Source organism: Hibiscus syriacus, unplaced genomic scaffold, assembly GCF_006381635.1.
Source record: "Hibiscus syriacus cultivar Baekdansim isolate YM2019G1 unplaced genomic scaffold, ASM638163v2 tig00111276_pilon, whole genome shotgun sequence".
Classification (NCBI taxonomy): Eukaryota; Viridiplantae; Streptophyta; class Magnoliopsida; order Malvales; family Malvaceae; genus Hibiscus; species Hibiscus syriacus.
This window is the reverse complement of record NW_024063043.1, coordinates 1727007-1754285: the sequence shown is the minus strand read 5'-3', so window position 1 is coordinate 1754285 and position 27279 is coordinate 1727007. Positions and strand designations below refer to the sequence as shown.

The 27279-nt window shown below is 34.5% G+C and overlaps 1 protein-coding gene and 1 long non-coding RNA gene across 2 annotated transcripts; one reads left to right on the top strand and one right to left on the bottom strand.

The window, feature by feature from the left end:
• The first annotated feature begins 8636 nt into the window (after positions 1 to 8636).
• LOC120157805 lies at positions 8637 to 18867 on the top strand. The gene is made up of 3 exons (XR_005519167.1): positions 8637 to 8649; positions 10206 to 10210; positions 18800 to 18867. It is a non-coding gene; the product is annotated as an uncharacterized LOC120157805 (long non-coding RNA).
• Positions 18868 to 19668: 801 nt separating this feature from the next.
• On the bottom strand, positions 19669 to 21840 carry LOC120157839 (F-box/kelch-repeat protein SKIP11-like). The gene is made up of 2 exons (XM_039168845.1): positions 21636 to 21840; positions 19669 to 21175 (listed from the first exon to the last, which is right to left on the bottom strand). The coding sequence occupies exon 2, from the start codon at positions 21063 to 21065 to the stop codon at positions 19794 to 19796; it is 1272 nt and encodes a 423-aa protein (XP_039024776.1). The 5' UTR covers positions 21066 to 21175; positions 21636 to 21840; the 3' UTR covers positions 19669 to 19793.
• Positions 21841 to 27279: the final 5439 nt, after the last annotated feature.

Here is a 27279-nt window from a genome sequence, read left to right as displayed (position 1 = left end):
CAACATTAGTGCACAACCTCAATGCACTCACATACCTCTATTCTCAATAATATACATGGACAATTGTAATATAAAGTAAAGTGAAAGTGGTACAAGAAAGTAAGTTTTGTACATGAATGATATGATTATATATGTTATTGTGTAGTAGATACATGCATGTTAAAATGTCATGAAGGAAATGGTAAGAATACATATTCATGAAGATATTGTTTCATATTCATTTATTGCCTCACTAAGTCTATGACTTAGCGTGTAAGTGATTTACACGTAGGTACCAAGAAATAAGAAGATTCATAATAGCAGTGGCACGGACAACAACATTACTAAGAAATCATATCAGAAGTAATTGAAAAGTAGGTATTTTATTGTGTATAAAGTGTTGGTATGTAATAAGTGGTTAATTACGAATCCTCTGATCGATTTTGTATTATGTGGTCTCTTTTATATAAATTAAAGTATTTTGTTTTAATGAAAGTTTTAAATTCCCGGGATTTTTCTTTAAGAATCAAAGTTTGAAAAGTCAATGTGACATCTTGGACTTGTATTTAGGTCGAATATGAGTTGGGGTGTTACATTTAATGGTATCAGAGCTACTGTTTAGTCGATTCTAGGCATAAACCAGAGTCTAGAGTGTTTGATAATGTATACATACCAACAAAATAGTGGAAACTTCTGATCTGATGGAATAGTAAGTATGTTGTTTTGCTAATAGAACTATATGGTTGTATTTTTATAGATGTCCGGACGAGGTAGTTCTAGGAATGAAGCAGGAGATGATAGACACGCTAAAAGTAGTAATTCACTTGCCCTGGCCAGGCAGAGTGAAGAACAGACATCCTCTGGAATGCCTGTAAACTATCAAGATGTATTCTTTAGAACGTTAGACGCGGTATTGACGCGTTTCCAACCTCCTGTTACTTCAACTCCAAAAATAAATATTGCAAAAGAGTTGAAGGGATTAGGAGCTCCAGAGTTTAGAGGGGAAACCGATGAAGGTCCTGTTACTGCGGACCTTTGGCTTAATGACGTGAAGGTCATGCTTACGGGACTTCATTGTTCTGATGCTGAGAAACTAGATGGAGTAATTTCCTTGTTGAGAGGACAAGCAATGATCTGGTGGACCAATGTTACATTGAGGATGTCTAACGCCCAAGTAACTTGGTCATTATTTTTAGAAGAATTCAAACATAAGTACATCGGAGATCAATTTGTTCGTCAAATGAAGTAAGAGTTCATGAATTTAAAGCAATGGAATCACACTGAATATGAGTATGAGTGTGAATTCAATAAGTTGAGCCGCTTTACTGCCGAGCTAGTTCTTACGGAGAAGGATACTTGTGAGTGGTTTGTAGAGGGGTTACGTCCTCGGTTGAAGGAAATGTTAATTATCTTGAATTTATCCTCGTTTCAAGAGGTATTCAACCATGCCAAGGCTCTGGAAAGAGCTCAGAATGAGAGGTTTGAAAATTTGAGAGCTCAGACAGTCAAAAGAACGGGTGATTCTTCGAGTTCTGCACCATCAAAAAGGGGCAGAGATACTGGTTTTCGACCCCAAGTTAGATCAGAGTCAGTGGCATCCTCCGGTAGACAAACTCAGTCAGTGGGATCTAGAGCTGGGAGATCTAATTAGAGTCAAGCCAGACAATGCTCACATTGTGGAAAGAATCATTCAGGGATATACCGGATGATTTCTGGAGTTTGCTTTAGATGTGGGGACGCTGGGCATTTTGTTCGGGATTATCCAATGTTAACCAGTGAAGCTACACAGCCAGAGAGATCTATTTCTGCAGGCCAGAGAGTAAGAGGTAGAGGCAGAGGAAGAAGCCAATCGGAATCCTCTGCTCAACAGGAGATACACTCCACTGCTCGAGTGTACAACCTCAAGACCAATGAGGATTGTGATGACCCATCTATTATAACAGGTACCTTTCTATTGTTTGACAAATGTGTAATTGTATTGATTGATACGGGGTCTACATATTCATACTAGTAAGTGTGAAAGAATTGAACATTATTTTAGACTACTAGCAATGAGGTGATAGTGACGAACCCATTAGGGCACAGTGCTCAGATAAATTTGGTGAGCCGAGGGTATCCCATACAAATTCAGGGAATTTAATTTCCTGCTAATCTGATGAAATTACATTTCGATGAATTTGAAGTGATACTGGAATGGATTGGTTATATCGTTATTACGCTAATGTCGATTGTAGATTGAAAAGAGTAACGCTGAGAAGTCCAGAAGGGGTAGATGTGGAGGTATTTAGTGAAGGATTGAATCCATTGGCAAATGTAACTTTAGTAATGTCGGCGAAGAAGTTATTGCTACAAGGATGTCAAGGGTTCATTGCTAATGTGTTAGATGTTAGAGCCAATGAGAAAGGGATTGAAGGAATTCCTATAGTCAGAGAATTTTTCGATGGTAGAATTCCAGATTGATATAATACCGGGAACAGCGCCCATTGCAATGGCACCATATAGGATGGCTCCAAAAGAGTTGCAAGAATTAAAGATTCAATTACATGAGTTACTAGATAATTATTAGACCAAGTGTATCACCTTGGGAAGCTCATGTTCTATTTGTTAAAAAGAAAGATGGATCAATCCGTCTTTTTATCGATTACAGACAGCTCAATAAAGTGACCATCAAGAATAAGTATCCACTTCCCCGAATTGACAATTTATTTGATCAATTAAAGGAAGCTTCAGTGTTCTTAAAAGTTGATCTACGTTCGGGTTCATCAATTAAGATTCAAGAGAAAGACATTCAAAAACGGCGTTTAGAACAAGATATGGTCATTATTAGTTTATCGTGATGTCGTTTGGAGTTACGAATGCACCAACTGCTTTTATGGATCTAATGAACAGGATATTCCAACCTTATTTGGATCAGTTTTGTGGTGTTTATTGATGATATTTTAATATATTCAAAGTCAGAAGAAGAGCATAGTTCACACTTATAGATTGTTTTACAGATTTTACGAGACAAGAAGCTTTATGTTAAATTTTCTAAGTGTGAATTTTGGTTGAATGAAGTGAAATTCCTTGGTCATGTAATTTCTGCAGAAGGAGTTCGAGTGGATCCCCAAAAGATTAAAGTTATTCTGGGTGGACTCAAGAATGTCAAGAGAGTTTTGAAAAGTTAAAGAAGATTCTTACAGAAGCTCCAGTGTTAGTTTAACCTGAGTCTGGTAAGAACTTTATAGTGTATAGTGATGCGTCTCATAGTGGTTTGGGATGCGTATTAATGCAAGAAGGCAAAGTGGTGGCCTATGCTTCGAGACAACTAAAACTGCACGAGAAGAATTATCCAACACATGACCTAGAGATGGCGGCAGTAGTGTTTGCTTTAAAGATCTGGCGTCACTACTTGTATGGTGAAAAGTGCTACTTGTATACGGATCACAAGAGCTTAAAATACTTGAGACTCAGAAGAGTTGAATTTAAGACAAAGAAGATGGGTGGAATTTCTCAAGGATTGATGTTGTTGATTGATTTCCATCCCGAAAGGCAAATATGGTAGCTGATGCCTTGAGTAGAAAGACGTTTGTAGCGTTGAGAACTCTTGATGCTAGATTATCGTTAAGAGAAGATGCTGCAATTTGTGCAGAATTGACTGTCAAGCCAGCATGGCTAGATCAAATTAAAGAATTGCAAGCTAAAGATGGAAAGTGTTTAAAGAAGATCCAACAAATAAGAAATGAGGGTACGATTATGAGATTAAGTCTGATGAGAATTTGTATTATCAAGAAAGATTGGTAATTCGGATGATGATGAATTAAAGAATGATTTGTTAACAGAAGCTCATTGTCCATGACATGCATCCGGGAGGGAATAAAATGTATATGGATCTCAAGAGTCGATATTAGTGGCCGGGAATGAAGAAAGACATTACGAAATTTGTATCAAAGTGTTTGACTTGTCAACAAGTCAAAGTTGAGCATCAGGTTCCATCAGGATTGTTACAACCAATTTCAATTCCTCAATGGAAATGGGAAAACATAACGATGGATTTTGTCACGGGGTTGCCTTTAACTCGAACAAAAAGGATTCAATCTGGGTGATCGTAGATAGATTGACTACGTCAACCCATTTTATTCCGATACGAACTGATTTCTCCATGGATAAGTATGCGAAACTGTATATTAGAGAGATTATATGTTTGCATGGTGTACCTATTTCCATAGTTTCTGATCGAGATCCTAGATTCACATCACGGTTTTGGAAGTCATTACATGGAGCACTGGAACTCGATTGAACTTCAGTACATCGTTTCATCCTCAAACCGATGGTCAATCCAAGCGAACTATTCAAATTCTGGAGGATATGCTAAGAGCTTGTGTCATTGAATTCAAAGGATCGTGGGAAAGGTATTTACCACTTGCTGAATTTGCGTACAACAATAGTTATCAGTCAAGCATCAAAATGGCTCCCTATGAAGCTCTATACGGAAGAAGATGTCGTACGCCCTTGAACTGGTATGAACTTAAGGATCGAGAAGTTATTGGTCCTGAGTTGATTCAGAATACGGAAGAAAAAGTTCAAGTAATTCAGAATAATCTGAAAGCTGCAGCTGATAGACAGAAATCATATGCTGGTTTAAAAAGGAAAGAAATTGAATTTCAAGTCGGAGATAGAGTGTCCTTGAAAGTGTCTCCGTGGAAGAAAGTATTGAGGTTTGGACGGAAAAGAAAGTTGAGTCCTAGATTCATTGGACCTTACGAGATTACTAAGAGAGTAGGACCAGTATCATATCAGCTAATTTTGCCACCTGAAATAGAAAAGATACACAATGTCTTTCATGTCTCAATGCTTAGGAAATATCGATCTGATCCATCCCACATTGTGACTCCTGAAGAAATTGAAGTTCGACCACATTTAACTTATGAGGAAGAACCTGTTCAAATATTAGCTCACGAAGTCAAGCAACTAAGGAACAAGACTATTCCATTGGTTAAAGTCTTGTGGAGGAATCACAAAGTAGATGAAGCAACATGAGAACGTGAAGAGGACATGAGGATTAAGTACCCCTACCTCTTTGCATAATGAAAATTCGAGGATGAATTTTCTTAAGGGGGGAGAGTTGTAACATCCTCAATACCGGGTTAGTGACTAAATTATAAAGTCTCAGAATTTGGTGATTAAAATAAAATGCATGAATAGTATAAAGATTTACATGTAAATTATTGTGTAGGATGGAATTGAAAGGAAGAAGGAATGAAAGGACAATAGAGTAATTGCAAGGAAAAATAATTAAAGAATGGATAAGTATGTATATATAAGGATACACGTGGGTGGAAGGGGATAAAACACCCAAGACTTCCAGAGTTCTCTTCTTTTTCTTTCTTCCTTGTGCGAGTGAACCAAAGCAAAGGTAAGATTTATGATTATTGAGTTTCTTGTTAAATTTAATAATGGGTTTTGATTATTAGATGATAATTAAGCTTAAGGAAAGCTTAAGTTATCTTAACATCAAAGGATGATTGAGTTAGGAGAGATTTAAGATTTGAAGTTCTTAAATGAAATCTTGGAATAGAGTTCATAACTAGAATTGAAAGTTAAATTTGACTTGTTATCAATCTAGTTAAGATACGAAGTGTTTAAAAGTGGAATTCAACATGTTGATTTATTGATGTAATTCTTAAATTACATATGAATGATAGAATTTAGAGGTTTAAGATGAAATAAATGAGTATAAATTGGTTTAAGGATGTGTACTATAGTTAAGAATGAAAAAAGAGGATTAAACATGAAGGATTTAATCCAAAATGAATGAATTTTCAGGTTCAAAAAGAGGATTCTGGGCAGAGTGCATCGATGCATATTCATAGTGCATCGATGCATCAAGGTTAAAACCCAGAAAGTGTTTGAAGGTGTATCGATGCACAGGTAGTGCATCGATGCACAGGTAGTGCATCGATGCACTCTTTTAAAATAAAAAGATCGAATGCAATTAGTACATCGATGCATAAGGCATACATCGATGCATCCCATTAATAATAAAACATCGAATGCATTTTATGCACCGATGCACAAGTAGTGCATCGATGCATACCTTCATTAAAAGAGGAAATTGACATTTATCTTAATCTAAAGAGTGAACCATTAGAGTATATTAGCTATAATACTGATATAGGTCCATGTGTGATTATGTAGATACTAAAAGTAAGCTTATTCCGGAATGATCAAAGGATTAGAATCGAATCAAAGCAAAGCTAAAGTGAGTGCATACTATATGTATAGTATAATGGAATAAGACTTGTGATAAGTCTAATTTCTATATTGATTTTCATAGTACAATAGTTGTGAGCATGCATACATGATAATTATTGTAATACATGCATAAGGCATATATATATATGTTCATGTGATTGGATAAATGATGTATATATATGAATAGATGCAAATACACATGTGATATGATATGTGATATGAGAACATGACATGAGCTACATGATCACAAGAGAAATGACATGAGCTACATGATCACAAGAAATGACATGAGTACATGAACATATAATGCCCATAGTATACGATATGAGAGCTATAAGTGTAATTGGCATGCCAAGAGTCGAGGGTATAATAGTCTTTCGGGACGTAGTCCTTCGGGATGTAGTGGTCCTACGGGACATATATGACAGTCCTTCGGGACGAATACTGAACTAAGGTTCGGTGCCCCATGAGGGAATTGATACGAGTTGTGGTGACAGAATTAGTGCACAACCTCAATGCACTCACATACCTCTATTCTAAATAATATACATGGGCAATTGAAATACAAAGTAAAGTGAAAGTGGTACAAGAATGTAAGTTTTATACATGCATGATATGATTATATATGTTATTGTGTAGTAGATACATGCATGTTAAAATGTCATGAAGGAAATGGTAAGAATGCATATTCATGAAGATATTGTTGCATATTCATTTATTGTCTCACTAAGTCTATGACTTAGCGTGTAAGTGATTTACACGTTGGTACCAAGAAATAAGAAGATTCATAATAGCAGTGGCACGGATAACAACATTACTAAGAAATCAGATCAGAAGTAATTGAAAAAGTAGGTATTTTGTTGTGTATAAAGTGTTGGTATGTAATAAGTGGTTAATTACGAATGCTCTGATCGATTTTGTATTAAGTGGTAAGAATGCATATTCATGAAGATATTGTTGCATATTCATTTATTGTCTCACTAAGTCTATGACTTAGCGTGTAAGTATTTACACGTTGGTACCAAGAAATAAGAAGATTTAGAATAGCAGTGGCACGAACAACAACATTACTAAGAAATCAGATCAGAAGTAATTGAAAAAGTAGGTATTTTGTTGTGTATAAAGTGTTGGTATGTAATAAGTGGTTAATTACGAATGTTCTGATCGATTTTGTATTAAGTGGTATCTTTTATGTAAATTAAAGTATTTTGTTTTAATGAAAGTTTTAAATTCCTGGGATTTTTCTTTAAGAATCAAAGTTTGAAAAGTCAATGTGACATCTTGGACTTGTATTCAAGTCGAATATGAGTTAGGGGTGTTACAGTATTCATCTGATCCAAGAGCACAAAATAGAATATGGATAACCTTTGAGTTGAGCTGGAACATCTTCGTCTCTTCTTCACTCCACAAATTTGAATGAGTGGATGGTATGATATATCTGTTCTCCATAATTTTCCATACTCCCATTTCACTTGCTTGAATGAAAAAGAACCTCATTCTATTCTTCCAATAAGCATAATTAGCTCCATTAAGAAAAGAGGCTTGTTGACGGGCTGAGAATCAAGAATGAAGTCGAAGTTTGAAGTGGAGGTCATTGATGACTTGACTATCGATATAACTCTTCCTGAATCAATTCAAGAGGTGGTTAAACCTTCAAATGAGTGAGGCTCTGATACCAATTGTTGAGTTAATCGATAGAAGAAATAACCAAGAGGTGGTGAATTGGCAATAAAAATTTTGGTGGAAGCTTTTGCAGAAAATAAAAAATATTTGCACTGTGATTTAGAGTGGTTCGAGTTTCGCAACCAAAGTCTACGTCCACTACCTTAGCTATTCACACTAAGGATTTTCCAATAAATTCACTAATTTTTTCTTTCTTTTGAGGACAAAGAGTAACCTTATAACTCCCTCAAGAATTATACCCCAAATTCTTGAGAACACTCTCTCCCAAAGAGAAGATTACAAATTTTGCAAACTTACAAAAAAACCTCACAAGACAAGTTGTTTGCACAATTCTAGAATAAAGAAATAACACTCAAGAATGAATACAATTGGGTATAAATGGTGTTCTTGAAAGAAAAAAGAATATTGAATGAAAATAGGCTTGAATTGCTCAAACTTGATGTTTAAGGCTTTCTCTTTGTTTCTCTCACAAGTGTTGTTTCTGTTATTGATCAATGGCTCATCAGCTTGTTTAAATACACCTTCAATTGATTCTGAATATTGGGGATCATTGGTGAAGTCAATAGATCTGTTATGGTGTGAAAACCATTTAAAAAAAATCTGTTGGGAGCGTAGGTGTATCGGTACACTCAGTGTAAAATTCAAATATTTCGACCGTTGGTTGACCTAGTGTATCAGTACACTTGGGGTATATCGGTACACTAATTACATTCGATTTTTCTCAGAGCCAGGGGTGTATCGGTACATCAGCCAGTGTATCGATACACAAAATGCATTTGATGTTGGGGGTGTATCGATACATCCAAGAGTGTATCGGTACCTCCTTTGCAAAATTTGTTTTTGGCCCGATTAAGGTTCGGAATACTTTGCAAAAATTGATTAAAAAATATTTTAAGACTAAAACACAATTTTAAACCTAAGTAAGGATTAAAATTGACATTTGAAAAACTTGGAGTAATATTTTTTATATTCGAATAATTTACTATAATATATAATTTTAAATCGAATAAAATCTTAAAATTCAACTGTACTTATTTGTTATATCGAAACATCAAAATGTTTTCAAGAGTGTCATTTAATCTTCAATTATGATTAGTTTTTTCTTCAAAATAATTGATTAATTTTTATATGTAATTTATGATCTTTATGGAGATATAGGTGAATTTTGTAAACACCAATTAATTATTAGTATTTTTTAAAATTTAGGAATTTCACTACAAGGGGTTAATACATTGTCAAATATTTTTATTTTATTTTCTAAATATAATTTAAGAACACTTGGTATATTATTTTAGATTTAAATATTGATATTTATTTGATTATATTTTAAAACAAACCTAATTATTTTTTATATTTATCTTCCACAAACGTATTTTATATGAGAAATCATATAAAATTTACTTAATTTATAATAATAATAATTAATATTATATATATTAATTAAAATTAATTCCAACAATAGTTTTACATAAATATTATTTTTTGTCACAACATATAATTCTTTCTTAGCACAGTGGCTAGGCATTGCACTCTTTCCCTGAAGGTCCCAGGTTTGATCATCTTGAAAGCCACATATTATATTAATTTATTAAAAATAACATGTTAAACCAACAACTAGATGATTTAACGAGATGAGACACCTAACAAATTGGGTTGGGAGAGTCACCCATGCTTATGTAATATTGGATTTGAAATCAAATACTGGTGGTTTATAAAAAATAAAAATATGTGGAGATGTAATTATGTAAAATCATCTATCGTTAACGAAAAATAATTATTAATCGACCATAGCGTTTAATATTTAAGTTTGTCAACAACTTTACATCCACAAGATAGTGAGGTTGCATGGAGTCCTGACTTCAATCATCTAGATAGAGACCCCAAATTCACTTTTCGGTTTTAGAAAGCCCTTCATTATTCCCTAGGTACCAAACTCCATTTTAGTATAGTGTTTCACCCTCAGACAAACGACTAATCATAACGTGTTATTCAAGTTCTTGAGGATAACTTGAGGAGCTTCATTTTGATTTTGAGGGTAGTTGGAAATATCATATGCCTTTAGTGGAGTTTGCTTATAATAATAGTTATCAGTCGAGCATCCAGATGGCCCCGTACGAAGCTTTGTATGGACGTAAGTGTAGAACTCATCTTTGTTAAACTGAGCTGAGTGAAGGGAAAATAGTAGGACCAGGATTGATTCGACAAACTGAAGAAAATGTCAGACTGATTTAGTAGACTTAAGAAGGCTTCAGATAGGTAGAGATCATATGTGGATTTGAAATACAAAGAAAATGAATTCGAAGTGGGAGACATGGTATTCCTAAGGTGTCCCCGTGGAAGAAGGTACTTCGATTTGGACGCAAAAGAAAGTTAACCATGCGTTTCATTGGTCCCTGTGAGGTGCTTGAAAGAATCATACTGGTAGCATGTCATTTAGCCTTTCCCCCAAAGTTGGAGCGTATTCATAATGTGTTTCATGTGTCCATGCTTCAAATATATAGTTCCAACCCATCGCATGTCCTACCCTTAGACAAGTTGAGTTGAGCCTTGACATAACTTATGAGGAGGAACCTATCAGAATTCTAGCCAAGGAAGTGAATGAGCTGAGGAACAAGAAGATTCTCTTAGTAAAAGTACTTTGGAAGAATCATAGGGTTGAGGAAGCTACTTAGGAGATCGAGGAAGATATGAAGCTCCAGTATCTGCATATTTTCTACCCAAGTAAATTTAAAGGACAAAATTTCTTATTAGGAGGGGAGAGTTGTAACGCCCTGAACCTCGAGTTAGTAGTTCGGGTAGATAGAGACCCAAAGTTTGAGGCCCAAATGGACCTTAAAAATAATGGACCAAGTTTTTGTTAGTGGGATTGAGTTAAGGCCCTTGAGAATTGATGTATGGGATGAGTGTTTTATGTTGTGAAAAGTTGAGGGATTAAAGGTGTAATTATTCCCTTGATGTTTTGAAAGTTGAAAACTCTCCCTTTATATTATGATTATATGTGAACCACTCCCTTTATCTTCTCACCAAATAATCTTCTTCTTCCTTCTATATCTTATTTCTTTCATCTTCATTCCAAGTGAGATTATAAGAGTTTCAAGTGTAGTATTGTTTAACCAAGGTAAGAATAATTCCATCCATCATTCAAGCTTTGTTTTAAGCTCCATTTCATTAGTTTTAGTCATAGAAACAAAAATGGGTTTTGAGAAGTTTTTGGGAGAGTTCATGGTTCTAGTTTGTCTTAGTGGATTCAAATTATATATTATATCTTAACTTCAATTCAAGAAGCTAGTTGGATTAGTAATTCATATTCTTACCTTTGTTTAGTGAAGGAGATAGGAGAAAGCTCAAGAACTAAAGGAAAGGAAAAACTTAGTCTTGGTTGAGTTGAGGAGAGTTCTAGCCATCCAATAAGCAAGGTAACACATTCACAACCCTTCTATACTATTGGTGAGTCATTAGAAGAGTGAGATGGTATAATGATTGAAGTGAGCATGATAAGCATGTACATGGTATTTTTCATTATTTGGAGCTATAAATATGTTTAAAGCCTCTATTATAACCCTTATTGGCCAAATAAAACTTTAATAATGTTTGAGGACCTCACTAAGGTCTTTGAGGATAAAAGAATAAGATTTTTCGTACTTGATTTATGCTTTTTACAAGTCGAGTCTCGATACTGGAAGGTCAGTATCAAAACATGTCATTCATTTATGGGCAAATTCATGTTTTTCTGGGCAAGAGTATCAATACTATCAAGAGGTTTCTCTACCCGGTGACGGAAAGTGCAAATAGTACACCTAAGTGTAACTAGTCTCGAAAAAGTAAGTGTTTATCTTCTTTGACTCAGATAAAACAATAAATTGTAGAGTCGCCACCAATCTTTTAATGTGGTGAGATTGGTCACCGACCGGCAACCATTCGTCGGCGTTGTCAGCCACCGTCGACCAGCATCTACAGTGGCCGAAAAATACCAAATCACCCAAAGTTATAGATCCGAATTCCCTAAAGCCAAATTCAGCCTCTGTTTCCTCTAAAAAGACCTAGAAATTCGTAGATCTGAAAGAAAAACCTTCGGTATTTCGATTCCTCAGCTGCGCGTGGAGACGTGTGGATGCTCCGATAGCACTCGGTAAATCTCCCTTACTTTTTCCTTTGATTTTGTTGATGTTGGTGTATAATGTATCTCTCTACGTTTCTAGCTTTGTGGTCTCTCGTTGCTTTTTTACTTCTATTGCAAGATCTGCCTTATATAGGCCTCGGTGAGCCATCTGTGATGATGACTTTTTCAGTGAGTTGTCGAACCTACGGTGGTGACTCGCCATAAACCAGTGAGTTGTGCGACTCTGCTACACCTTATGGATCATTCGGGAGAGCTCTGTTGGGTTCTGGAAAGGCGGTGACAGCGTGGCTTTCTTTGGTTGGAGCACTTAGAGGAGGTGGTCGGAATAGCCCTAGGGTGTAATGAGAACCCTAGGGTTCTTGCTGGTCATGTTTAGAGTCGTTGGATTTCTCCAAATCCAACGATGATGATTTATTACAGCGCTGGAACATATGTGAAACCCTAAACAAACTTGGGTCTATTCCTCAGGCCTGTTAGGCTGCTTGGGTCGGATCTGGGCCCAAACCGGGTCTGGGTCTATTGGGATTTGATTGTAATCGGGCTTCATGTTGTAATTTATTTTGTATTTGGGCCTTCGGGTTGTAATTGGGTCTTGCATTTGGGCCTGGAACCAAAATTGTAATAAGAAATAATAATAATATACTTATAAAACTCGGACGAAAATGACTGTCGACAAATACTTTCAAAAGTATCAATACTAAGGGCACAGTCTCAAGACTCCCAGACATGGTATTGAGACCCATTTTTAGAAGCTTTTAAAGTTTCGGTACTTCAATAGAGTATCGAAACTTTGTCAATCGTATTGATACTAAAGGGCAAGTATCGATACCAATAGTTTGTTTTGGGCCAAAAAGTCAATTTTAAGGGATTTAGACTCGAGGTATCCCAACACTTCATTATATTATCAAATAAGACTACAAGTGGAAATATTAATGATGTTAATTACATTTAGAAACAAGATCAATTAGGGTGACATGAAACTAGCCTTGATTGATGCTCAGGAAACAACCAGGACACCTGAGATTCCTTTAGAAAATGCTAGCATTATCAAAAGTATAGATGCAATCCAGATATATCCTTAGGTAGTGCACGAGGCACTTAAAGCTAACTAGCTTGGGCGTAAAGTCCCACACTCAAGGAGTGGGCTAGTCGAAGGGGTTGACCAATACATAAATTTTGGGTAACTAGCCTCGGTAGACTAAAGGGTTGTGTTAGCTCCGGGATGCAGAACCCTCAACCTCACTATGATGTCTACGATATAGTAGAGAGTGCAGTATACGAGTATACTTACTATTTCAGTTAATCAATTAGCTTGAGCATGACATGAACACTTGTAGTATGATTTAGTTGTTTGTGTGCATCGGGCTAGTTAGCCCAGCTTTTGGAATTTGTTTCCTTACGTAGGTTAGTCGAGGAGAAGTCAAGGGACCTTTTTTATAGCAGTGACCCTGACCCATGTAGTGCAGAGTACGTCTCAGATCATCTTCTTAGTGGGTATGTATGCTTGTGAAACTTTTGTATATTTGTATATATGAGTCGTAACTTATTTTGACAATGGTCTGTATGATTTGAATTACTAATTTTTGGGAGCACCTAATGTAAACTATTTTATTTAAATTGTTGTTGATTTATTTTAGCATGAATATTTACAAAGATCGTTTAAAATGGAGAAGCTAAAAAGAAAAATTTTGGTTAGCCACTCCGGTGCTTTTGTGTAGCATTCTGATCGGTCGACTGTGTGTCGAATTGGTTTAGGGTGTTACACAATTCAGCACCTTAACCTTCAAAAACTTGCACTTTCATCTTATATTCAGCACCCCAACTTAATATTTAACTAAAAAAATCAGCACGCTTATAGCATTTCCAACATTATAGTTTCTTGTTCAAAAATGATACCAACATATTTCAAATTTACAAACAACTCCCCTAATTTGTAGGACTGTTCAAATTCCACCATGAAAATTTACCAAATTTATAATTTGGTTCCAATCAACTTTCTAACTTAAAATTCCAACATTTCAATATTAAAATTTAACATCGAATACCCCAATTATCACATTTCTACAATAATGTTCCACAATTATCAAAACTTGTAAATTAGCCCATTTTATATCTCAGACTTCTAAATTGATTCATAATTGATCTCCAAATCACATAGAACACTTCTAATATCAATTCTAAACCATAGGAAAATTTTCAACATTTTCCCCAAATTATTCCCCTATGGACGAATACTATAAGTCCTTTAGGGCTTGATTTCCTTTCAATTTAAAGCATGAATTCAACTTCCTTACTTCAAATTTATGTTATTCTAACCATCACAACATCAAAATAAATCAAAATCCAATCATCCCTTAAAACCTAATTTGGTCGAATTCAATACAAGGCTTTACACATAATTTTAATCATCACACAAGACTTAGAACTAATCTCCAACATAAAAAAAAACATGATAATCCTTCATCAAATCCAAAATTAACAAACCCTACATAAACCCTAATTTTCAATCTCAACATATAAGCTTGTTCATCATGTAATATATTTATACCAAATGATAGAGAATTTCATGTAGATTAATTCTCTATTTCACAACTTAGTCCAAAAATCAATCATGTAAGCTTAAAAATGAAAAATAAATTTTTTTCTTACCTACTATGGAACTCACGGTTTGGAGCTTGAAGATGACAATTTTTTCTTGAATTTTCCAACTTAATTATCATAACACATGGCTTAATATAAATGAATTTAAAATTTATTTAATTATAGTTTACAATTTTGCCATTAACGAATTATGATGATTTTCATATACCATGGTAATATCTTCCATTAAAATATTCTTTAGTCAAAGATGAATTAATTTGGCTTTGATTTTCTACTTTGGTCATGCAATTTTCAAAAATTATATTTTAGTCACTAATTTTCAATTGTTCGGCCCAAATATGAAAAATTACATTGGTATGTGCTAATTTCCTCTGATCTAAAATATGGAAACAATATTTCCAACAATTATCTAGCATCCTTCAAATTTTCATAAAATTTTGATTTAATCTGGTTATCCAATTTCTATACTAAACTTCATCGCTTTATAGTTTTTTTATACAAATCTCGTACTGAAAATCTGATTATCACGAAAATTATTGTTTTCAGTCAAACTGTTTATTTATGGGCAAAAATATATAACTTTTTAAAATTATATTTTTTGTCCATAAATTTTTACAAAATTTATACTTTAGCCACCAAACTTTCAGAACATATATTTTGGCTACTAACCAAAATTTGGGTATTAATATGTGGGCACAAAAAAATTTAAGGTTGGCATAAATTAATTTTAGAGTAGGTGTACATTTATAAATTGAATAGTTAATAAACTAATTTTAAATTTAGGGTGGGGTGCTCACCTGAAAAGCATATAGCTCCGTCACTGTTCCAATCTACCTTTTTCTTTTGCTTCAAATATTGTAACCCGAATGGAGCACGAAAACAAAGAGAAAACAGATAATTCAACGATCAATAGGAAAGATGGTTAGACTGCGCTACTCAAAGAAAAGGATTCACCGATAAATTCTTTTGATGGGACTATGGTTTGAAGATTGAAAGATTAACTCTTGATTACATATACAGAAAAGGATGGATATAAACAGCAGAAAAAGCGATGAAAATGGAAAATGAAGCAGATACCTATTATTACGTTGACAAAGCGACGATGAGAAGAATGATCACTGGAGGTTGACAAAGCGACGATGAAGGCTGATAAAAGCAATTTTTTGGAAATATTTCAAGAAGAATGGGATCTTGTATGTTACTACTATATATAATAAACATTAGTAAGAGCTAAACCCAAACCATTATAACTAGGAAAAAAAGAATGGTTAATTGAAAACACAAGGTCAGTGATCTGATTATTTGAAATGCAGCCGATAAGCATTTTCTGCTAAAACTAGACCATCATGCAACGCTTGCCGATGGCAGACCCATCTGTGTTGAGCTTTAGCCACCCATGGGGGATGGGATCCACTTAACTGTTATGTTTATAACCTGTCTGGAGGAATAAATTTGGGTGGTGTCAACAAAGCATGGAATTCAAAAGCTTTATGCATGGCTCCAACTAGGACATAATAATTCAATTACGTGGCTGATAGGTCAGACCTTACGCCGCCGCCAGTGTTCCACCACCTTACAGTCTTTTAAGATATGGATTATCATTTCCCTATGCTCATTGCAAAGGGGACATGTGTCCTCCATGTTCATGCCTCGTTTAAGAAGAAAGGTTTTCGTTGGAAAGGTTTCATGCATGCATTCCCATGGCAAAAATTTACTCTTGGGAGCAAGTTTTGCCTTCCATATCATGTTCCAATCGAGTCGGTCACCAACATTAGGATAGCTCATTTTAGGGTTCTTGAGGTCCCAACCTTCAGCTTGAGCATATTCACTATAGAAAATGAACCTTGGGCCTCAAGATTCCGGCAAGTATGATCATGTTTCCAGACTGCAAGTTGAAATGGGGTATTACTAGTTGGAAAATATATTGTTGTAAAACAAACTGAAATAATTTAAATAGTTAATTAAGAAAGTATGAAGGTGATTTTAAATTGTAGTCTGCCTTTGTGTCTCTCTTCCGAAGAATAGGGAACCCTAAACACTCCCCCCCCCCAAAGTCATTTGTAGCTTTCAAGTGAAACATATTTGTTCTCTAGGTACTGTGGCTTTGGGAAGTATTAGGGGAACATAAGATTCTAGATATGTCCAAATTAATTCACTTTTTGTTCGATTCTCTGCTAAAAACTTCCAAGGATATATTGGATATTTAGTGCCAAGTGTTGCAGTCAGTTATTGAGAGAGCTTTTTTGCAAGCCAGGTACTCCATACAAAACAAAAATGACTAAGTTGGAACATGGATGGAGCTGCTAGCCTAAGTTGGAGCTTTAACAGAATTCTGAAACTTCAAACGGAAGCACTTCCTGTCCTTTCGAGTGGAGTTCTCACCATTAGAGAAATTTGACAGGAGATTAGAAAGAAGGAAGATAAAGTTCCTTGGCACTTCCTGATTTGGTTCCCTCACCATATTCCTAAGCATAGCTTGATAGTATGGATGGCATACGCATGGGGATTACTACTAATGGAATTTGTGTTCTATGTAACGAAATGATGGAAAGTCAAAACCACTTGTTCTTTGATTGCTCCATTGCTTCTTATTTGAGAGAGAAAATCCTTCTCCTTAACGGCCTAAAGAAGACCACCGTATCTTGGGAGGACATGGTAACTTGGGCTTGTAACACATGGAAAGGTAAATCTCTCATTTCTACTATACTTAAACTTGTTTGGTGCGCAAGCATCTATGTCTTGTGGGAGGAACGCAACCGAAGAATCTTCAAAGGATACTCCAGAACTTCTGATGAAATCCTCAACAACAAAAATATAAATAGGCTTGATTATGTTAACTCCAACCTCTGTATTTCTTGGGGGAATTGATTAACCGATTTTTTTTTTTTTTTGTAATTAGGTTTTAAATATTTATTGTGATCGGTGATTGTTTTGTAGCAGACATTGCTTTTTGGGTAATAAAATCTAATTATCCAAAAAAAAAAAACAAATATGACTGCCATAGTCGAGATGGAAACATAACTCATTATTAGAAAAGTAGCAAAAAAGAATTCTACTTATGAAACCCATTGTAGGCCTTTTCCATGTTGATTTTGATCATCATTTCCTCAATATAATGGCATTATCAGTGATAACCGGAAAAAGATAATGTGAAAAGATAGAAAAATGTGTCTATGCCCTTATTCGTTTTTGTTAATTGTGTGGCATATTGTTGTGTTAGAAGAGCTTTTAATTTATTTATTTATTTGGTGGGTGGTTTGTGTTTTGTGGGAAAGAAGGGGGTATCCAGTTAACCTAAGATATAAATACCTACATCCTAGAGTCATTTTTTTCTCTCGTTCTTTCTCCGGAAAAACTCCGACCATCGTCTTCCGGTAACTATTTTGCCATCTTAGACCATGTAGTGGGCTTGAACTTTTGGGACCAAAGCAGCAAGGGTCAAATTAATGACTTGATGGAGCCTAGCTTCTCAAGAGGCCAAGATCCAAATTCTCTTCTTAACTTTCGAGGTAACCCAAGTCCGGTATCCTTGTAAGGATTGAAAGACCAGACGGCCTTAGCAATTTCAACATCACAAACACTAGCCTTCCCCAATTGGAGGAAGAGAGTGAATCCCAAGCAAAGCAAGTGTTTCGAATTTCACAAGCACCAAGCTCTCTTCTGTAGTCTAAGTCAAGTGAAAATTGCTGGAGTAAGCCCGGAATCCATCCCTTGTGTGTTGTTGTAAGTGATAAATTTTGTGGTAGCTCCTTTGCTATATCGTCGATCGAGAGGTGGAAAGAAACGCTTGTTTCCATCACCTTACACGATCCAATTAACTCTAGACCACATAAGCCTAAGGTATTGTTCTTGGCTTAAAATTTCACCATCATCTCTCATTAAAGTTTGGTAATTTTCACGATATTTATTGTGATTATGCTCTGTTCATCGCCAGACTGCGTTTTTCCCACTTCTGCTTGATGAGGCAATACTGTTTTTGATGTATTCCTTCTTTGTATGTGTAAACTCAAAATGTATAAATCCACAAGTGAAAATAAATACAAACTACCAACTTATGAATTCGCAGAGCACTGCAAATGCAGGATTCCAAAAGTGTGCATAAACATAAAATACTATATGAAAAACTCTGGGAATATATAATTTATATAAGCCCATTGATTGTAAGTGTAATTACTACATCAGCCAACAGATAAACAACCTCCCACTACTTATTTCCCTCCATTTCAACACAATTCCAAGAAAAATTTAAGGATGAAATCCATAAACTCTAACGCCAATTAGGACTGTAAATGAACCGAACGTACAGCGAACGTTCGACGAAAAGTTCATTTATTTATTAAACGAACGAACATGCACAAGATTTTGTGTTTATTTAATTAAATGAACGAACACGAACAGATGGCTCGTTCGTTTATTTACGTTCGTGACGTTCGATAATATGTTCGTTCATTTATGTTCGTTCGTTTATGGTCATTCGTTTATGTTCGTTTATGTGAGTTCATTTATGTTTAGCTCAATCTCTCTAGAATCATTTAAAATATTACAACTCAATAAATTTTAATCTGATACCCATAAATATTTTAAAATCCAATTAATTTTAAATAAAAATAAAAAATCCCAAAACAATTAAATAAAATATAATAATAAAATTGTTAAGAAGGAAAAAAAATTATTTTCATTTATGTTGGTTTACGTTTGTTTATCTTCATTTATTATGTTCGTCTACGTTCGTTAATTTTCGTTTACATCCGTTTGTTTATATTTGTGCATTTATGTTTGTTTATAATTTAAATGAATGAACATGAATGAACACGAACAATTTACATTACTTAACGAACGAACATGAACAATAAAATTTTTGTTCATTTATGTTTGTGTTCGTTCATTTGTTCGGTTAAAATTAAACGAACGAACATGAACATACCCCTTTCGTGTTCATTTGGTTCATTTACAGGCCTAATGCCAATGTGTTTTGCTACTTAGAATTATTAAACCTATTCCTGTGCAACTTGGGAAGACAAATGGAATGGAAGACACGTTGAATGAAGTTCTGTAAAAAGAGATAAGACGTAAAAATGATGTATTGGAACAGGGGGAATTACCATCAGGAAGAATTCGGACTTGTGTGTGTGCTAAAGGAGAAACCAACCATGTTAACCACCGAAAAATCCATCTCTCAGCATCCCATTACCGCACAATTGTACACAAAGTTACCCGATCGCTTTCTGGCTAGTAAGTCCCATTGTGGAGGCCCTTTGCTCGGAACCCACGAATTGAGCTCTATAAAACTTCCACCTGAGGTGGTTGGACCGCCAATCACTATAAGGCGATCACCGCATGCTCTGAATGCAAGACCCCAACCATTCATTGAAACCGTTCTTTCGGGCAATCTTCCAATAGTCAACCATGATTTTCTCTCCTTATCATACTTCCTTACTTCCATGTCAGCATGATCAGCAGCATAAAGTTCGTTGTTTACAACTGCAACCAGAGGGGGTGCCCCAGCTGCTGCAGGCTTCTCAGCCTCACCATCCGTCCCACTCCTCCGAGGAGACATGTTAGGAATTCGAGTCCACTTTTTTAACTCTAAATCATACTCCTCCCCACAAGAGAGAGCCCTTGCATCATTCCCCAGTCCACCAGTTCCCCCAATTACATAGAATTTCTTATCCATGAATACCCCACTGCACATCTTCCTTGGGGTATTCATGCTTGGGAGAGTCTCCCAAGTCTGGGTCTCGGAATTGTACATTTCTGCAGTGCTCAGGATATTACCCTCAGAATCGCAACCTCCGGCTAAAATTGCTCTCTCCCCTAGACTAGCTGACCCAAACAAGCACCTTGGAGAGTTCATATTGGTCCCAAAAGTCCATGAGTTAGTCAAAATACTATATCTATATATCACTTGAGAAGTAACTTCCTTCCCAAATACAAGTAACTCGGTTCCCACGGCCAAGGATTCCTTGTCCGAATAAGTAAAACAATCATTGGGAGGCATCCTTGGCAAATGCATCCACTTGCGCTGAATCGGATCAAATGCCTCCCATTGAAGGAGGTCACAAGAAAAGTAAACCCAATGTTCGGTAACACCCTTCTGCCTCCTTGACTTATAGATCTCACCGCTCCTAATTACAGATCGAAAACTCCTATTCAAAGATGCGATTGAACCATAATCAGATCTTGAGCACTTGATCAGACAATTGATGGAGTTGTCTCTCCCAATTGGTTGGATTAACATATCCAAATCCGAACAAGAATCATATTGCGTACCATTGTCGCTGGAAGAATCATCAGACGAATGCTTAGGCAACTTGGTTTCTGGACAACAATCATCAGATTCGGCCATTTCTAGTGGACGCTTCCCATTGTAGGTGTAAGGCCAGCTGGTTTCTTGTTGGCAGGAGCTTGCCAACACGAAACACGAATCGCAGGCTCGATCCTCCAACATCACTCAATCGCTCCCCTCCCAACTCCAAATGGGAATATCCCAAAATAATTACAATAAAAATTTTCAAATCGCTGTAGGAACCGCAAGTTGCTTGCGCCCAGCAATTCAACCTATTCAAGAACCAAAACATCAATTATTGAAAATTCAAAACTTTAAGAAAAACTAAATCTAATTGAAACCAAAAAAAAATCGAATTAAATAAAAAGACGATCCAAGTTTATTTTTTTTTAAATCAGAAGCAGTTTTTCAGAAGGAAAAAAAAAACAGAATTCACGATCAAACAAGCAGAAGACAAGGAAGTATCAGATCTCAGAAGTTCAAAGAGTATAAACATGAACACGAACCGGTGGGGGAAAACAGCTAGATTCAAAAGAAGAGAGGACAAATAAGAAAACGCGGATTGGGTCTCTATTGATAGTTTCACTAAATCTCATTAGAGAAAGAAGCAAAATGATTAAAAACTTCAACAAAATAATGAACAAAAAGCAAAAAACAAAAAGGAAAGAAGTTAATGAGAAGCATAAGCAACAAAAATAACAAGAATTAACAATAATCTTGTGAGAGACTTACTGATTGGATAACACAAATCAAAACCTCTGTTTTGATTTTTCTTTTGTTGTTGTGGTGGTGTGTTTATTGGGTTTTTGTTTTCCCGATCAGTAGGTGGTCTCTTTGAATGCCATGCCGCCTGCTTATCCTTTGGATTCTCTCTGCAGACCACAACCAGGGAGCTTTGGTTTTAGCTTTGCCACCATGTCCCTTTAAAAAGCTCAGCACCCCCTCTCTCTACTCTAACCCCCACAATAATATATATATAGCTTGTTATTTGATTTATTTGTGAAAAGAAAATAATTAAAAAATATATTATTATCCTTAGGATAGATAACTATTTATATTAAACGATCTCGTTAGTAAAATATTATGTTATATTCATTATAAATTTTGAGTTTACAGGATGTATATTATGTGATTATACTAATAAAAAATATTTATAAAAATAATTAAAAGCTGTGAATATTTTGATTTTGTTTTATTAAAGGTTAACCCTATTGGTTTTGGACATTCAATTTTTAAAAAAGTGATGGGTTGGAGGTAAGAAAGTACCGCGGCAGTTAAGGGTGAAAGCCGGTTGAGACACGTGCTGATTGCGTAAATGAATATGAATAGAATATGAAAAGTGATAAACAGCCCCTCTCTCTTTATTTTAGATTTCGACACGGAATTAACACCCCGTTACTGTTCTGAGTCGTAATTTCTTGGCAGCTTCCGTTAGATGGAGTTTTATTTTTCCCAATTCACTGGTCAAACCATACATTAACACTATCCACCCCAATCATAATTATCTATTAATTTTTAGTTCATCAAGTAATATCGGTTGATTTTAACAGTTATATTTATAATATGTATTGTCATTTAATTAAAAGAGTTTTGAATATATTTTTTATATTATTTTAGACTATTCAAAAATTATCATTATTTTTTTATTTTAGCTTAAAATTTTAAGATAAAGTATATTCCCTTTTACCACTAAAATAACTCAATAAATCTAATTATTTTTCATGAACACAATTTAAGAATATGTTAAAGCTAACGTAAGTTATTTGAACTTAAACAATAATAATAGAATTCATTAAAGGATCTCAGTAAAATATAATATTTTAAAAGATTTGTATTTGAATAGTTACGTTTGTAGTATATATATGTGTGTCAATAACTGAAAAAATCTTAAACAAATATTAACTTACAATAATAAAATCGAAGAAATATGCTCTCATTTTTTTAACTTAGGTTTTCTCTTAATATTTTTTTGTTGTCTTCCTATTTTCTTTTATTTTTATTTAGTTGACGACGATATTAATCTTAATATTAATTACAAATCGTTAGTGATTATTAATTCTCTTATTTTTTTCTTATTTTTCCCCTTTTCTTGTGGTGTTTTAATTTTGAATAATAATCTATGTCAATTTGACACGTTTTTCTTTGCTCTTGTGATATTATTTTTATGGCTTTTGGTACATTTTTCACATACCTTTGAGGTCGTTTTGGTGCTTGCGCAATGACTCTCACGATATATATTTTATGATTGATTTGTTAGTGAACAAGTATAGTCAAATTCTCTATTTGGTAAAAGATTGTTTGTCAAAATAATGTAGTGAAGTAGCTTGTCATATAGTTTGATTTGATAATTACTTCTTTATCACTTTATAAAATTCTGTTCGATAGACAATGAACTGTTATGAATGTGACTGGATTATTTTGATGTTGGTTATCATTCTCAATAGAAAAATTTATCTTTTTTCGTATATTTAAATTTAATATTTTTTACTATTGTTCCTTTTCTTGTAATTTTAATTCATTTCAATATTTCTATTAATAAAATTCACTCACCATTATTCTGAAAAAAAAACAATAAAAAATCAGAAACAGACGTCATTGAAGGCAAAAGGAATTAGTTTTGGTCATATATATCTGTTAAAGGTCTTGTTTATATTTGACTAACGAAAAAGAGTTATTTGGGGAAATCCACAGCCGAACAATTTTGTTGTCAAATCAAAACCTCCGACATCTAACTTTTTCATTACCATTAACAATGGAATTTCCACATCGTCAACAACATGTCCTTGCCTGCCTTTCTGTTTTTTTAAGACGGAGGGAGGTAGATGTGGGTTAAACCATAACCAAGGCTGGTTGGTTTTCAAAGGTCCAACACCGACTTTCTATTTTATTTTATCCCAATCTTCACAGAAATGGTTTACAAGCACCCGCTGTCGTCACCTAATTTTCAACTTTTTGCTTAAATGTATGTCCTGCGAGTTTCTCACCAGATAATATACCTTTCAATTTTTGGCATTTTTATTACTTATTTGCAATCTATAATATGAGAATTAAAGTATATTATGAACACTAAACTAACGAATTCGAACATTTGGTATTTATGAAATTTTAATGATTCGTTGCAAATGAAGCTCCATTCCGTTAGTTTGTACCAATTCAATATAAACTTAATAGTTTTTCGACCTAAATAATAATGTTTTGTGTATAAAGTGGATCTTCAGAGTGTATATCAATTCTAGGACCGTTGCATCGTGTGTTTGCGTGTATGACTTGGACGGCGACGACGTCGAGGAGGACCGTGCGAGGAAACTAACCACAGCCTCCTGCGCCGCACGTTACTGCGTGATAAAGGAAAACGCAAATTTATAAAAGAGAAAAGAAAACTCAAAACATGCGCACACACGTGCCGGCGGATAGGTTTTCATTGGGGTAAGCGCACGACCACTGAAAGGCAAAGACACCGGTATAGGGAAACGAGACACGTGTCGGTGCACGTGGGGCGCTCTAAGTGGATGATCATTCATTTAAGATAAAATAAATTAAAGCCGTTGTTCATAGCTTTTGTCTTTTTACAAGTTTCAACCACGAAGATTGTGATTATTTTAAATTAAGGGCCGCGTCCACAATCTACACTTGCCCTATATATTATATCGGTAGAAAGACATTAAAGGCTGAAAATTATAACAGTACGCATGGGAGAATGTCCGTCCCTGCCGGCTTTTGCTTTCAACTTAAACATATTTTAACCTAAAAGTTAAAGACGATAATGATGATTAAGATTTTTTTGTCTGTCAAGATAAATATTTTTATTTATTAAAGATTTTACTGGCTAATTCTTTAAGATAAAACGGAATTGGGAGATTACCCTTGTGGATGAGCATTGATTAAATTACGGAAACCGATCAGAATTTGGTGGTTTATGAAATTCTCAAAGATTTGGTCTACTAAGTTTATACCATTGGGAACGAGTATAAAGATGGCTTGACAAGTACTTTTCGAAATCATCACAATCGCGAAGAGGTCAAAAGAGGACCGAATCCATCCGCCCAATTTATATTAAGGGGGTTGGAATTGCATTTCTTACACGGTGCAAAATATAAAATAAAATTCATGAACCGAGAGGACACATAGAACCAATCCTTCGTGGCCACGTGTTGATACTTTGGAGAGACGTGTGGTTATGTGAAGCATCGTTGGACGGTGAGAAAGGTATACTAATAAAAGTAATCCAATTTGCATTCGATTTTTTTATTTTATTATTTTTCATGTTCATGTACCCAAAGCTCATAATTTCTAAAAGGAATTTCGCACCACATTGACTTGTAGTTTTTATTCTTAGAGAATTTTTCATTCTACGATTAGGGTAGGGTATAACTCAGATTGAATTAATCTATCTGGTGATAGTATTTAGACTTTTCATACAGGAATAATGATGGTGATTATCAATGGAGAAAGGAGTCGTGCCCATTGTTGATACGCAATCAAGTACTAATGAAGAAAACGGTGGGCGTCATTTGTCCTAATGTGTCACATGAATATCTATAACATAATATTTTCTTATGTGTATCTCTCCTCTTTTTATTTTGAATCTACATAGATAATATTTTATCATGTCCATCCTTATTTGAAAGTGTAGGAGAAGAAAGAACAGATCGAAGAGTGTTCGATGCAGTCGTATTTTCTAAAGTTTAATCTTTTTATATAATTTAAATATTTTTTTATTATCGATCTAATTTTACATCTTTGAAATTTTATAATTCTACGATTTCTAAACTTATAATATAACTTCATAGATTTAGATATTCTAAAATATTGTATTTGTCCACGAAGAGCGGTAAAAATCAGGGGCGACAACCGCGCATGTAACATGCATGGTGGTTTACACGCGCAGAGAATATCAATTCAATACTGCATTTTAGATTAGGGTTTATCTGGCAAAGGGCCCAACCGATGCACAAAATTAAAATTAAAAGATCCTCTCTCACCCAAATATTTATACTTTTAGAAGAGGCTTGAAAAAAGGGTCATCTCAACAACTTTTCCTGTTTTTTAATTATGACTTGCAATTCATTACTTGTAGCTCCCCCTTTTGCTCTCTTTTGTATTAATAGAGGTAGCTGATGTATAAGAATATAGCACAATATCCACATGATTTTATATTATAAAATATGAACTTAAAATTTACGAGATACGAAATTATAAATTTTTAAAGATTGTAAAATTAGATTATTAATAAAAAAAAATATTTGAATTAATAAGAATTTAAAACTTTTAAAAGTACAAACACACCACAACACTGCGACGAGGCCAATCTGATTTTCAAGATTGTTAACGTAGAAAGAATGATTTATAATGGTTTGATAATTTGCTAATACAAGATTCACGTACGTTGGAGGTCCTTATCCAATGCATGCATTAACGTGAGCCGCCCATTAATTTCAAGGGTTTGCATAGGCAGAAAACGAAGATTTGGGCCAATTTATGGAGATAAAGATAGACAATACGTATACGTATTCTTTTATGCTCTCCTCCTCTCTTGATTCCAAGAAAGCAAAAAAGAATAATATTAAGAACCCCCACCTCTCCAACTTTTACAAGTGAGATATTATGTGGAATAAGAAATGGTTGAAGACAAGGCCTGTGGAACAACAGTAATCTTAATTAGTGAAGACATGGATTTAACGTTTCCCGAACAAAACACAGTGAGATTTTGACATGTATTGCATCATATTCCCTTTGTTTATATTCTCTCTTTTTTTTCATTGTTTGTCACTTTCTTCGATGCTATTTACCACCCTCCATTTACTTATTCGGTTCAGCTCAGACTTCAAAGTTTTCAAAAGGTTCCTTCCAAACGAGTAAATGGGATGATTCTACGGCTTAACAGTTTAATATAATACTAAAAAAGACGTTATTTAAAATACCATAACCAAACATAATATTTTAAGTTATTATTTTTTTTTATTTTTTTCGTGTGCAAACTTTATTTGTAATATTTTCGGTTGCAATCGAAATATTACATTTTTCATAATATTTCTGATTAAACTAAAAATATTTAAAAAAAAATATTTTAGGTTGCGTGCAACCTAAAATGTTATACTTGTTTATAATATTTTAAATCGCGTCTTTCCTTAATCTTATATTAATACGTTGCACCGTAGAACTCTACGAATGAGTATGCCTGAAATATAATTCATTATGCGATTAAACCCGGCCGAAATCTCACTTAAGCTGGTTATTAGTGTTCACAAATATCAATCATCTCGATTTTCTAACCATAAGAATATTAAAAAAATATTTTTTAAAAATATCAATAAAAACACCCTTAAAATATATATATATTTTATTATATCCACACACTTCATTTTTCACTCGAATA